Here is a 14358-nt window from a genome sequence, read left to right as displayed (position 1 = left end):
CTCCATGGAACCCACCCAAACCCATGGTCGGGAACACACTTCAGATCATTGCATAATCTTCCTTAGTTTGCCTTAGCATCCAATTTTCCCTTTGCATGTTAATAAAATTGTGTATTTTAAACATGTTAATCCAATTATTAAAATGAAATTACTGTAATTAGATAAGGATAGAAATGAATATTATGTTGCATCTTAGCTTCTGCCATGTAGAACATTTGGGACAATGAATGTGAATTTGGGAATTACCAGTTTTGTTGAGGAACCCAAGGACACCCAGAACCTATGGAAAAAGGCAAAAAGGACTTATATCTTCATGAACAAGGTTAAAGTCAGTAAAGAATTTGAAATCAATGCAGATTAAATTAAGTGATACAATTATTTAATGAGTTACAATGCCATACACTCATTATAAAAGAATAAGAATTCATAAAAATATTTTCTTTTGATACACATTTTGAATACTCAGTAAAGTTGTAGTTGGTTCCTGCCCTGAAACACACTCCCTGGGTGGTGCAGCTTGCAGAGGTTAAAAACAAGTCTTACACTAAATGGCAATGTGAGACTAAGTTCCTATGGGGATGAATTTCAGAAATGTGGCTGCTAACCTGAACAGCCAAAGGACAAAGTACATCAAATTCCCAACAGCAGGCTTGGACAAGTCTTTTGAAGTTACTTCAGATATTTTTGCTCATTTCCAACCATCGTGGAGTTTAAGGCATGTAAAAAAAAAAGCTGTATTCAATGCCAATATACAATTAGGTGAGTCAACTCCAATTCCAAACCGTATTGTTAACATTTATGTACATTTAACCAAGTAATTTCAGGCTAGCAAGTCATATTAAATCACAGTTTAAAACCAAATTCAGTATTTCCCCTTGCTCAGAAACAAAGTCATAAAGAAAAATGTTAAACTGGTTAGGACTGAAGATTTCTGGGGAGACTGTGAGGTTGGCAAATATCCTGTTTGACAAAGCAAGTCACCAGGGACTGAATATCAGCAATGGTCTAAAATCATTTCTCGTGTTTCTTAACTGTTGATTTTTTTTTTCCTCAGAGGTACTCCTGTAGGAAGTGCAGCAGCATTATCTCATAGTGCTCTCCAGACTCAGGGCAGCGAATACTGTGTCTCTCATTAGGATAAATCTGTAGCAACAAACAAAATATTTTTATTCTCAAAGCAAAGCCAAAACTAAAACACTCCAGATGCAAAAAATCTGAAATATATTGGAGTGATAATACTCAGCAAGTCTATTAGTATCACAGAAAGGTAGTATTTCAAAGTTAAGAAACCAATGATATGTGTAGAGCCAGCACTAAGACTGTCAACACTTGGAAGGCAAGTAACATCTGTTTTCTAGTTTTCCTGATGGCTTCATGGTTGTGGTTAAGGCCAAGTAAGTAGCACAGTAGTACAGCTATGCTTCCCAGCTCCAGCAACTGAGGTCCAATATTGTACCTCAGAACAGTCTCTGATACTTCCTCTGAGTGCTCTGCTTACCAACCTACACATATTGGATCAGTTATTTGGCCACTAAATTGCACCTAGTGCACAGATGAGGGCTACGGGGTTGTTTAGAATGTGGGGGAAAAACAGATTGGATTATGATTAGCTAAAAACTGGGCAGCCTCATAGGCAGAAGTATGCTTCTATGCAGTATCTCTGAGCCCCAAGTTTGGTTCCCAACCTGCCCTTCATCACTGCAGGAACTGCGGCATTTCGGTCTTCCTTGTTCATAGCGTGGAAGAGGAAAACAATCATATCGGTCAAGAGCTACCATTTGAAGATGAAAATTGACAGCACATAAATGTGGGATCAGGTTAACACACACAAAATGCTAAAGGAACTCAGAAGGTCAGATAGCATCTATCTCTGAAAATGAGTAAACAGTTGATGTTTCGGGCTGAGACCCTTCATTGCGACTGGAAAGATGCCAGAATAAAAAGGCTGGGGGAGGGGAAGGAGGACAAGCTGATAGGTGAAGGCATGTGGTTGGGAAAGGTAAAGGCTGGAGAAGGAATCTGACAGGAGTGGACTATAGGAGAAAGGGAAGGAGGAGGGACACCAGGGGAGGTGATAGGAAGGTGAGAAGAAGAGGCAAGAGGCCAGAATGGGGAATAGAAGGGGGAAAGGAGGAAACGAGCAGAGGATGGAGCAGCAGTGTTTGACAAAGTAAACCCCCAATTTATGTCAGGTTTCAATGTAGAGGAGGCTGCATTGAGCATGTTGGAAACAGTAGACAACCCCAACAGATTCAAAAAGGAAGTGTTGCCTCACCTAGAAGGATGTTTGGGGCCCTGAATGGAGTGCAGATGGTGAATGGTCAGGTGTGGCATTTCTGTCACTTGCAGTGATATGTGCCAAGAGGGAGATTGGTGGGGAGGGATGAATGGACAAAGGAATCACAGATGCGGAGGCTCATGGAGTAGCAGGTGAGGACAAGAGGGCCTCTATCCTTGTTAAGGCAGCAGGAAGAAGGGGTGAGCATGGATATCTGGGAAATGGAGATGTGGGTGAGGGCAGCATCAATGGTGGGGGAAGGGAAACCCTATTCTTTGAAGGAGAGCATCTCTGATGTCCTAGAAGGGAAAGCCTCATCCAGGGAACAGATGCAGCGGTACAACCTAGAAAAGTTATCCCCACAAAAACGTGCATTCTCAATCTACACTCTCATTGTTTTTGTTAGAGTTTGGAAATGAAGGCTTCTGAATGTAGCAACAAGGTGTTCTTTGAAAAAGTTGCCATTATCTATATAACAGTGCAGAAAAACCATGTGATATTTTACATCATCTCTGAAAGACTGACTGGAGCTGGCATTTTTCATATTTGTCTATTTACAGAATGTGACTTTCAGGTGCTTGTGATTATTGTCCATTCCCAATCGCAGTTGCAAAGCTGGCAGTGTGTTATTGATTTTCACTAGTCCTTCTGTTGCTGGTACTTCCAATACTCTTCAGGAGGAAATTCCAAGCTTTAGAGTCAGCAACAATAAACGAAACATGATTTGAGCATCTCCATACAAACAGATAAGAACAAAGTCAGAATATGATAAAACTGGGACCTGTAATGCACTCCGTCTTTTCACTGCTCAAGAATACAAGGCAATGACTTTAGTTCCACTTCAGTTATTAGTGTTTCAGTGGGCACTTTGACTTTACTTTTCCACAGATGCTGGACAGAATATTTGCTGCTTTGGAAACCTTTACTGGATAGAGCTATTAAGAGTTCCATTTTAATTAATGGAATAGAAATTTTAAGGCATCTAAAAAACTGGAGTGGTGAGAAAAATGAATAGTTAGCATCTTGTAATTGATTTAGCTAAACAAATAAATCACAAAATGTTTATACAGTCAGATACAGCCCAAAACAGGTCTGTTAACTCATATAGTCCAATTGACCGTCAACCACCCATTTACAGTCATCCTACATTAAGCACTTTTAAAGTGAAAACAGAAAATGCTAAAATCTCAGCAGGTCAGCCAGCATCTGTAGAAAGAAAAACAGCTCCGGTCCAAGACCCTGGGGGTTACAACTGGGGGGATAAAAGTATATGCAGTTTATCAATTTTCACAAAATGTTGTCTTACCTGAAGCTGATATGGCTTTCCAGCTCTAATTAATTGTGAGACTAGGAAATTTGTGTGGAAAAAGTGCACATTTTCATCTAAAAATCCATGCAGGATCAACAAACGATTGGGCCTAGATGAATAAAGTAGAGATTATTACAACCAGCACAAATTCAAAATCAAAATGCCCTGTCCTAATGCTGGATGCTGTCCAAAGTACTTCGCAGGCCAAAGGGTTTTTCACAATCCACTGTTAACACAACTTTGAAAGCGACTAATACAGCAAGTATAACAAGGCTATTTTTTAACCTCTCGTGGAGACAAAAATGTGTTCAATGTTCAACCCAGGAATGAAGCCAAGGTTGGTTGCTGACAAGCCAATTCCCTCTTAATACACTTTGATTTTAATTAATTACACAGATTATTCAAAGGCACTTAAAATAATTATGAATAATAAACTCTCAAATGAAAACAGTCTATACTGCAAATTACAGAAGCTTACCCATTCCTTATATAATGCAAGAAATGTTCTGTAATTGTGACTAAATATACAAATGTCAATATATGCTTTAGCCTGAGGTACAATGAAATTTGTTAATGGACCTTCAACGGTTCGGGAAGTTAACACCAATGATAGCATGAACTTTACAAGCTTTACGCACTACACAGATGTTCCAAGAAATACCTTTAGATGGTAGCCTGAGTTTGAGGGAAATATCAATTATGAATTGAAATTAACTAATGAATGCCATCCACAAACTCCAGTTATTATCAGCTACATTATGATCTAAATGATTTTCAAATTTTATTTTAGACTAGAAGGAAAACAGTTAAAAGAACACAAATATTAAACTAAGGGTCCCACCCTTGTATTTCATATTGGTTGATTTATTATGAAAATATTGCAGCCAGACTGGAGATAATTGGGCAATTCCCCTTTACATCGAGTACGATGATCACTCTGTCTGAAGGTGAATGACTTTTATCTGCGCCTTCACTACTGGATTTTTCTGGAGAAATTACTATTTCCAACTTTGCTGCAGTTTTTGCTTACTCAAACTAAATTATGTTCTGAACAAATTGGCAAACTTCTCTCTACAATGAACTGTATGCTAAGATTTGGATACCCCACCTGACTTCTCAATTGTTGGCTGACATGCTACTGTCAATAAATGCTGTAACATACAGCTCATTTCAGAAGAAACTCCACAAATGCTGGCATTTATGCAAGCAGGGTATATTTAAATAATCTTTCATCCTCTCCCTTACACAAAAATGCATTAAGAAAAATATATATTCAATTGTTATTTAAACGTGTTAAATGTATGGAGCATAAAGCAAACTGCTAGAAGAATACAGCTGGTCAGGCAGCATCTGTGGAGAAAACAGAATTGTTGCTGTTTCAGATCAAGATACCATCAGCAACTCAACTTGAAACATGGGCAGTTCCTTTCTCAACTGATGGAATTCCTCCAGCAGTTTGTGTTGTTCTTAAAACAGATTACAGCATTTGTAGACTCTTGTGTTTCCACCTTGAGTATATGCATTTGTTGTGACAATGAATCCAATGACCTCTGGGCTCCGAAGACATGGAGGCATAAAATTGCAGGGTAGATGAGAACCTGAAAATTATCTCAAATCTATTAAATTTGATATTGCTACTGGAATCAAGAGAACACAAGCAGATACTAACTATTTAATTCTTCACATTTCTTCCCTGTTGTGGCTATTTTTATTTATCTATAATACAGGCAATTGCAAAACACCCTTTTGTAAAGGATCCGGTACTTTTTTACCTGTAGTTTAAAAAGCTCAAAGCCCAATATTCTAAGTATTTGTATGTTTGCTGCACACAGTTGTGTTTTGTTCTCTACTGTCTCAGCCAAACTCTTTATTTAACCCCACTTACTGAAAGGATTTCCACTCAAACCTAATCTTTTTCCAGAAGCTGCTACATTTCCAATATTTTGCTTTAGTAGAGGTACCCAGCCCAGGGTCCACAGACCAGAGTTAATGGTAAGGGTCCATGGCATAAAAAAGTTGGGAACCACTGCTTTAGTGTCACATTCCATTAATTTGCAATCTTTATTTCCCCTTCATCTCATCTACACTGTACTAAAAGATCTTGTTTTGATATAGAGATGTTCACTTTGTATACAAGACCCAAATCCAAGTTATTTCTTGTAAACTTACCTGAATGATAAACACGTATTTCATGATAGAAATTATACCTGCCATAAAATAACTCAGTTTGACATTTATGTCAAAACTTATATGCAAGAAGAATTTGGATAGACACAATAGAGAAAATAATACAACACATGCAAAATACTGGAGGAACTCAGCAAGTTAGGCAGCATCTATGGAGAGGAATAAACAGTGGACATATTGGGCCAAGATGCTTAATCATTTTGCTGATTGTGAAAGGCAATGGAATACAGGGAGGGCAAGGTGTAGGAATAGTTGAAATCTCACGCAAGCATAAATGTTGATAAAGGATGCTGGGACAAAATGTGTCTGTTTGGCTTGAAAAATAAATTACTCACTCATTTGGTAGTTTATCAACATGTAGCGCCACTGAACCAGCTTCATAACCCTGTTGATTATTTTCTGGGATGTCCATGTAACGCTCTGTGTAACCAGTGTCGTAGGCCATCCAGACTGTGACTGGGGCACCGGCTATGGCAATCTACAAGGTATTAAGGTACACTATGACATCTGGGTTACGTATCATTATGAAGTGTAATATCCATGATATCCACCAACCATTTCCATTAAAAATCATCTGCCTTTAAAAAAAGATTCACATTGCATCTAGCTTTTGCTCTTTCCCCTACATATTCCTGTTACTGACTTTCAGTGGTTGGAAACTGTTTTCTGTTTATGAGCTGGAAAAAAATCTCCATGCTTTTATACGTCCTTTTCCAATACTGCTCAAAAGGGCGGGAGGAGAAGATGGCAGCGCGCCACGCTTGCGCAGCTCTCCGGTGAAAAATGATGTTGTATCTGTTAAATAGGGGCCGTGGACAATTTTGATTTGATGGAGAATGGACATGAAATCACAGAGGAACATCTGGAGAAATTTCTGAAACACCCGTCCGCTACTGTTGTTACTGTGTGGTCGGGAATCTTTCGGAGGGTAGGCCTCAAAATCCCTGGCCTTGCCTGCTTTTGGCAACCAAGAAGGAGGTTGAATTGTTCGGCAGAGATGCCGCTCAGTACTCGGTGTCGGAGAGCTGATCAGAGCTCGAAGTTTTCGGATGACTCAGAGTCGGATTGTGGTCGGCATGGCAGGGAGAGTTTTTCTTCCCTCTCCCGTCTGCGTGAGATGTGGGACATTTGAGAAACTTTGAACTTTACTGTGCTCATGGACTTTCTTCATCAAGTTATGGTATTGTGCACTGTTGTAACTATATGTATAATTATGTGGTTTTGCTAGTTTTCTCAGTCTTGGTTTGTCCTGTGTTTTGTGGTATCACACCGGAGGAAAAAATGCATCATTTCTTAATGCATGCATTACTAAATGACAATAAAAGGGGACTATGTGTCTTCATAATCTAAAAAAGTGGAGTGCTTTAGCGCTTTACTTCAGTTTGATTTTTTTGTATGATACTCTTTCAGACTGGAACTGCTCCAGTAAAACTTGTACAGAATTATTACAAAACCCTTGCGTCCTTCCTAAAGTGAGGTGTTTAGATCGGAATAAAAATCCAGTTATAATCAAACTAATATTTAAAATTTTATTTTGTGTTAGTGCTGGCTTTGTACTCTACTTACAAACTCCAATATACCATACACAGCATTAAATGATTTGTTAACCTATCTGCCACATTCCTAATTTTAAGCAAAAGCATTTCTCTCCTGTTGCACCATTTTGAAATTTGTACCATTCATCATGTGTTCTTTTAAATATCTCATTAATATGCTTTTGTTGAATTCTACCTACTATCTGCATACCTTTCAGGGAGAAAGTTATAGATTAAAGTAATTGATAGAATATAGGAACAAGGGGAAGACAAAAACTCAGAAGTAGAGTGGTTAATTGCATAAAAGAACTTGATGTGTACAGTTATGATAACTCTTAAAATGATTTTAGATAAAAAAAATAGGAAAGTTAATACATTTTGGGCATGAGAACAAGTTAGACGTAAGTGGGTTTGATCATGATGAGCTTGGTTAGCTTCATTTGTCTTTTGTCATTAGCATATTCAGCATTCAACACAATTGTCAGGTTTTGCTAACTGTCCTCATCTCACAGCTGTTTGTTATTTCAGAACTTCAGCATCTGCAATTAAAAAAATAAATTCATCCAACAGCAATGCAAGCTGCTAACTGACTTCACTATCCTGTTGCAGAAAATGCTGGCATGCAGTAGAATTATAAAAGTGGCCATTTTGCAAATAGGGAAGTGCTAGATGTCAGCAGTCTAAAAATTAGCTAATGTTACCCAGTGCAGTCAGCAGATGGTGTTTGGGTAGGCAAAGAAGAGAAAAAAAGATGATTAAGAGGGACTTTGAACAAGAACAGAAACCATTACTGATGGAACCAAGAGTTGAAATAATATGTGAGATGAAAGAAAGAAGGAAGCAACCTGGTGTATCAAATGCTACATAGATCAAGGATAATGAAGATTAATGTATCACAGCAAGAGTTACAGAAGAGTTTGGCAAGAATGAATGTGAGTGTAGCAAAAACTAGTCCAGTGCTGAAGGTTGCTGCTTCAATACCATTACCACCTGCTATGAAGGAAATTATGGCATCAATGCATTCTGTCAGTACTTAATGCCGTGATTGCAGAAATACACCGTTATTGACTGAATCAAATTTGCTTGTTTTATATTTCACAGCTTACAGACACTTCCTGTAAGGCAGAGTGGTGGGCTAATATTGCTTTTAGTCTAGCCTATACACCGCTCATCAAATTCATTCTGGCCAATAACCACAACACTTCCCATTGTCTCAGACCAGTGTACACATGTGGCTTTCTCCTATTTGTATTCTAAAGGACTAAAGAACTTTTCAAACAGTAAAATTACCAAGTTTAAATTAGCATCTACTAATTTATACATGTGCATTATGAAAAGTGATGTAAAGAATTAACCAGAATACAGTGACCTAGATCAGCAAATATAAAGAATGCGCTTTGCAACTGGTGCTGGAGTTGTGATATTATGCTCTGTTTACATAAAAAGAATCTATGCATTTGATGCAGTCCAGATGGTGTTTTCATTACCTTGAAGACTTTAGGCTTGTGTATCAAACCCATGAGGGAGAGAAAACCTCCATACGACCAACCATGGATGGCAACTCTGTTTAGATCAATGAAGCCATACTTCTCTGCCACCCACTGTAATCCCTCCACCTGATCTTCAATCTCTACCTGGCCCTATCGGAAGAGAACAGCAAATGGCAACAGAAGACTCGTTAGTATTCCAAAGTTACAAGCACAGTATCAGAGAATAAGAGCAAAACCATTATCATTGCTATAGAAGTCCTGACTCTTTGGTGGAAATGAATTCGAGACTAGTGGGGCTATTAAGAAGCAGCAAATCACTGAAGGTCCAAGAGCATGGAAGTACTGAAGTGAGTTATAATTTGTTTAATTTAGCAAGATTCACCTCTTCTCAATGTATTTATTTTGCAGAATTATTTCAACCTGCCATTCAATAGCAGCTGTCGTAAAAATTGACAATACAAGATTCCAAAATTAAATCAGGCATGTGGAATCACCAGTCATAACCTCCAAAAGCTGACCTCGGTGCTTGGGGAATAAACATTAACTAAAGAATTATTTCCTTTCAGAGGTTACAAAAAGGCAGCTGAGAGGAAAGCAGAGACTTTTTTTTAACCATACTTTGATTGTAATAGGGGTCTGGAACTCACTGACTGAAAAACTGGTACAATCAGTAGAAGTGCTCACAACATTTAAAATACATTTTGATGTGTACTTGAAGAATTGCAACTTGCAAAGATAAGGACCAAATGCCACAGGGTAGGATAAGCCTGGGTATCTCTTTTTGAGCAAGTAGAAGCAAATGATTTCCTGTTTTTTTAAAATGATATTCAGATTATTATTACTCATCTCGTAGTATTAGAATTTTGTCATTATATGGAAAGGTGTGCTAGGTAGACTAATTGACTTTTCTTTGTAATTAGGCAAATTCAAAATGTGCACAGGACTCCAGACTGGCAAGTCTGATTACAGGATAAAATACTACTGTCTCTTCCAGTACAAGGGGCATTAAATCCCCAAGTCACTTTCAGAATTAAGTCTCTCATTAGCAGAGAATATTAAACTATAAGTATAATATTAACGGGTATTAAAATATTTGGTCACCGAGAAGTTACATTTTTGGCAGAGAGGAGGTTGCATCAGGAGCACCAAACACAATAGACAACTCCAGCAGATTTGCAGGTGAAGTGTTGCCTTACCTGGAAGGTGTGCTACACCCGCCCATTATCACTGCAAGCAGCCAAAGTGCTAAACCTGCCCATTCACCTCCTCCCTCACCTCCTCAGGGCCCCAAAAAGTCCTTCCAGGTGAGACAACACTCCATCTGCGAATCTGCTGGGGTTGTATATTGTGTCCAGTTCTCCTGATGTGGTTTCCTCTACATTGGTGAGAGCCGTCACAAATTGGGGGACCACTTCCTCAAGCACCTCTGCTTCATTTGCCAAAAGTGGAATTTCCCACTGGCCAAACATTTTTATTCCAACTCTATTCCCGTTCCAACATGTTGATCCATGACCTCCTCTTGCGCTGCGATGAGGTGGAGGAACAACACACTATGTTCCTTCTGGGTAGCCTCCCACCTGAATACTGATTTCTCCTTCCAGTTTAAAAAAAATTCCCTTCCCCTCCCCTCTTCTGCTATTCCCCACTCTGGCCCCTTATCTTTTTTCACCTGCCTATCACTTTCATCTGGGTCTTCTCCTCCTTCCCTTTCTCCTATGGTCCACTCTTCTCTCTGATCAGATTCCTTTCTCTCCAACCCTATACCTTTCCTATCTACCTAGCCTCACCTACCACCTTCTAGCTATCTTCCTTCCTCTACTCCCACCTTTTTAATCTATCATCTTCCCCCTTCCTTTCCAGTCCTGAAGAAGTGTCTTGGCCCAAGATGTTGAATGTTTATTCATTTCCATAGATGCTGACTGGCCTACTGAGTTCCTCCAGCAGTTTGTGTGTGTTGCTTAATATTATAGGTATACACTTTAATATTTGGCACAGTAAGGCCAGTATAAAATTCCACTGTCATAATAACTTGCCAGCAGAAGTGGATAGATCTTGATGATGAATGCTCATAAAGAGGCAATGCCAACCGAGATCATATCGCTATTTGATTGGATATACCAATTGATTAAATAAAATAAACTAGTCAATTTGTATCCACTATATTCTGAAATGAAAATCACCTGAATCTTGGCTACAAGTTACATGTACAATATTAGTGCAGTGTGAGCCCAATGCTTCAGAAATAATTCGAACACACAATGAATTATGGAAATGGATACAGTTGCATTGAGGTACATCCTGAGGCGAAAGCACCTGGATAATGGGGGGACTAAATACAGTAAATGAAGTTGGATTTTGTAATCAGTCATCTTGGATTCGCTTAGGCGGATTCGCTGCCTGTTACGAAAATATTTTAATTTTCTGAGAGCTGACACTAGCTTCTCAAAGCAACACATCTGTAAATCAAATCACTGTGGGATGCAGTATGATAAATTTAGATTGTAGAATAGAGAACATTTAATTCTGTGGAAGAACAACCTGATACAAAATACCGAGCTTGTTCATATTCCAGTCATAGTCATACTTTATTGATCCCGGGGGAAATTGGTTTTCGTTACAGTTGCACCATAAATAATTAAATAGTAATAAAATAGTAATAAAACCATAAATAATTAAATAGTAATATGTAAATTATGCCAGGAAATAAGTCCAGGACCAGCCTATTTACTCAGGGCGTCTGACCCTCCAGGGGAGGGGTTGTAAAGTTTGATGGCCACAGGCAGGAATGACTTCCTATGACGCTCTGTGTTGCATCTCGGTGGAATGAGTCTCTGGCTGAATATACTCCTGTGCCCAACCAGTACATTATGTAGTGGATGGGAGACATTGTGCAAGATGGCATGCAACTTAGACAGCATCCTCTTTTCAGACACCACTGTCAGAGAGTCCAGTTCCATCCCCACAACATCACTGGCCTTACGAAGTTACAATATGAAATCAAGAGAGAAATTCTACCCTTAATAAAAAGAAACCCTGATACAAGTAATAGTTTAGAAAAGTGCTCAGATTAGTGCCATACCTGGAACAAATCTTTGTCTTATGGAGAGGTTTGCTATAGTGGACGTGTAACTGTTGTTCATCAAATCTTGTATGTACTCAGTTTATCAAGTCTATCAAACAAAAGTTGGGTGTTCCCTATGGCAATGGGAGTCATAGCCAGCAGTTTTGAATTGCTGAAAAAACTTTAGACCAGAAAATGCAGATCACATCTTAGAAATTAGCCGAAGATACCATAATAAATTCCATGGAGCGAGGCACATTATTACAGTTGCACTAACAGGTGGGTTCCCTTTAAGACTGTGATATGTCTGTGCATATCATTTCCAAAATCAATTAAGTATCACTTTCAGCAAAAGAGAGCTCCAAGCATTAATAAGCAGTGTCTGGTACGAAAACATTTTAATTTTCTGAGAGCTGACACCAGCTTCTTAAAGCAACACATCTGTAAATCAAGTCACTGTGGGATGCAGTATGATAAATTTAGATTGTAGAATAGAGAACATTTAATTCTGTGGAAGAACAACCTGATACAAAATACTGAGCTTCTTCATATTCCAGCTAAATATAGTCATTCTTTATTCACAGTTCAGTCTTAACCTTTGTGAACATATCAATACCTTCTTAAGAGTGACAATCTTAAAATAAAACCCACTTACAAATTATAACAAAATGGCAGGTCTAGACATGCCCAACTAAATGTCACTTTAAAATTAATAGATAAAAGTACAATACCATTTTGTTTTTGAGGGAACCTTCGAACAAAAGACCACGCTGGCAAGATCCCCTGCCATCGATCACCACTACTGCATAGCCAAGTGATGCTAGTGTATTCAACCTCAAATACTTTATTCCCTTAAAAGAGTTGTTCACCAGTTGTACCTACAAAACAAGGAAAAAAATTCCAGTCAATATTTTACCAGGCATGCAAAACTAAAGATCTCCACCAACAGTTCCATTGTTGAATGCGTAACACACACTAATATAATGCTAACATAATCTGTACTCGTGGATTAAGGCTGGCTGTGAGTTCTGCACCACAGAGGGGGACCTTGACGAATATGATGTCATTGATATCTACAACATGTCCATATTAAGAAAGAGGAGATGCTGGATGTTTTGAAAAACATTAGGATAAATTACAGTAAGTCCCCGGGGCCAGAAGGGATACACCCCAGGTAACTACGGGAAGCAAGGAAGGAAATTGCTGCACCTTCAGCGATGATCTTCGTGTTCTCACTACCATAAGAGTAGTGCCAGAGATTGGAGGGTAGAAAATGTTATTTCTTTGTTCAGGAAAGGTAATAGGGATTACCCTGGGAATCACAGACCAGTGAGTCTTATGTCAGGGGTGGGAAAATTATTGGGACGACTGTTGGAATGTTGACAAAAATCGACATGAGTGTAATTACTTCTGACATATTTTATTCCAACAGGAAACAAATGGCAATGTTGTATTATAAGAAAAAACCCTACCCCCAAAACGTAATAACGTACAACATAACATGTAACATACACGGCAAACCTAACCCTTTCAACAGTCTGGATGAAATCTACCGAATGAAATTAAGGAGTCCCTACAAGATTCTTAGAGATATATACGAGCATTTTGAGAAACACAGTCTGATTAGGAAAAGTCAATATGGCTTTTTGGGAGTTGGGGGGGGTGGGGGGGAAGAGGGGCTGGTCATATCTCAAAAGCCAGAATTAATTCTTTGAGGAGGCGACAAAATATATTGATGAAGGCAGTGCAGTGGAAATCTGGAAAAGTATGAAGTGATGCACTTTGTAAGTTCGAACTTGAAAGCAGAATAGAGGATTAATGGCAATTTTGAGGAACAGAAGGATCTTGGGGTTCATGTACATAGATCCCTCAAATTTGTGCCATACGATGATAATGGTGTGTTGGTCTTTATTAGTCAGGGGACTGAATTCAAGAGCTGTGAGGTAATATTGCAGCACTATGCAGACCACAGATGAGGTATTGTGTTCGGGTTTGGTTGCTTCATTATAAGAAAGATGTGGAAGTTTTAGAGGGGGTGCACAGAAGATATACCAGGATGATGCCTGGATTGGACAGTATGTCTTATGAGGATAGATTAAGTGAGCTATGTTTTTTCTGTTTGAAGAGTAGGATAAGAGGTGATTTGACAGAGGTGTACAAGATAAATAGAGGCAAAGATCAAGTGGACAGCAGAATTGACTAGTGCGAGTGGTCATAACGGTAAGGTACTGGAAGGAAAATATAAGGGAGGGGATGTGAGAGGTAGGGATTTTTAATACACATACAGAGTGGTAGATGCATGAAACACACTGCCAGGGGTGGTAGTGAAGGTAGATATTTTAGGAACATTTATGAAAAGGCACAAGGATGAAAGAAAAAACGAGGGCTATGTAGGAAGGAGGGGTAAGACTGATCTTGGAGTGGGTTAAGGGGATCGCCATAATATTGTGGGCTATAGGGCCTGTTGTGTGCTGTACTGGTCTCTGTTCTATATGTTC

At 38.9% G+C, this 14358-nt stretch overlaps 1 protein-coding gene across 5 annotated transcripts in view; it reads right to left on the bottom strand.

Annotated features, from left to right (window-relative positions):
- Window positions 1-362: 362 nt before the first annotated feature.
- LOC140188421 (dipeptidyl peptidase 9-like) overlaps window positions 363-14358 on the bottom strand; it is a 117650-nt gene continuing 103654 nt past the window's right edge. For all 5 annotated transcript variants that reach the window (XM_072244679.1, XM_072244678.1, XM_072244680.1 and 2 more), the window contains 5 exons: window positions 12592-12738; window positions 8797-8949; window positions 6110-6252; window positions 3585-3696; window positions 363-1143 (listed from right to left, as the gene is read on the bottom strand). In XM_072244679.1, coding sequence (XP_072100780.1) covers window positions 1051-1143; window positions 3585-3696; window positions 6110-6252; window positions 8797-8949; window positions 12592-12738 — 648 coding nt within the window. In that variant the 3' untranslated portion in view covers window positions 363-1050. The remainder of the gene's footprint in view (window positions 1144-3584; window positions 3697-6109; window positions 6253-8796; window positions 8950-12591; window positions 12739-14358) is intronic.

The sequence above is a fragment of the Mobula birostris genome, chromosome 26 (assembly GCF_030028105.1).
Source record: "Mobula birostris isolate sMobBir1 chromosome 26, sMobBir1.hap1, whole genome shotgun sequence".
Lineage (NCBI taxonomy): Eukaryota > Metazoa > Chordata > Chondrichthyes > Myliobatiformes > Myliobatidae > Mobula > Mobula birostris.
Note: the sequence above shows the minus strand (reverse complement) of the source record. Positions and strands in the feature narration are given on the sequence as shown.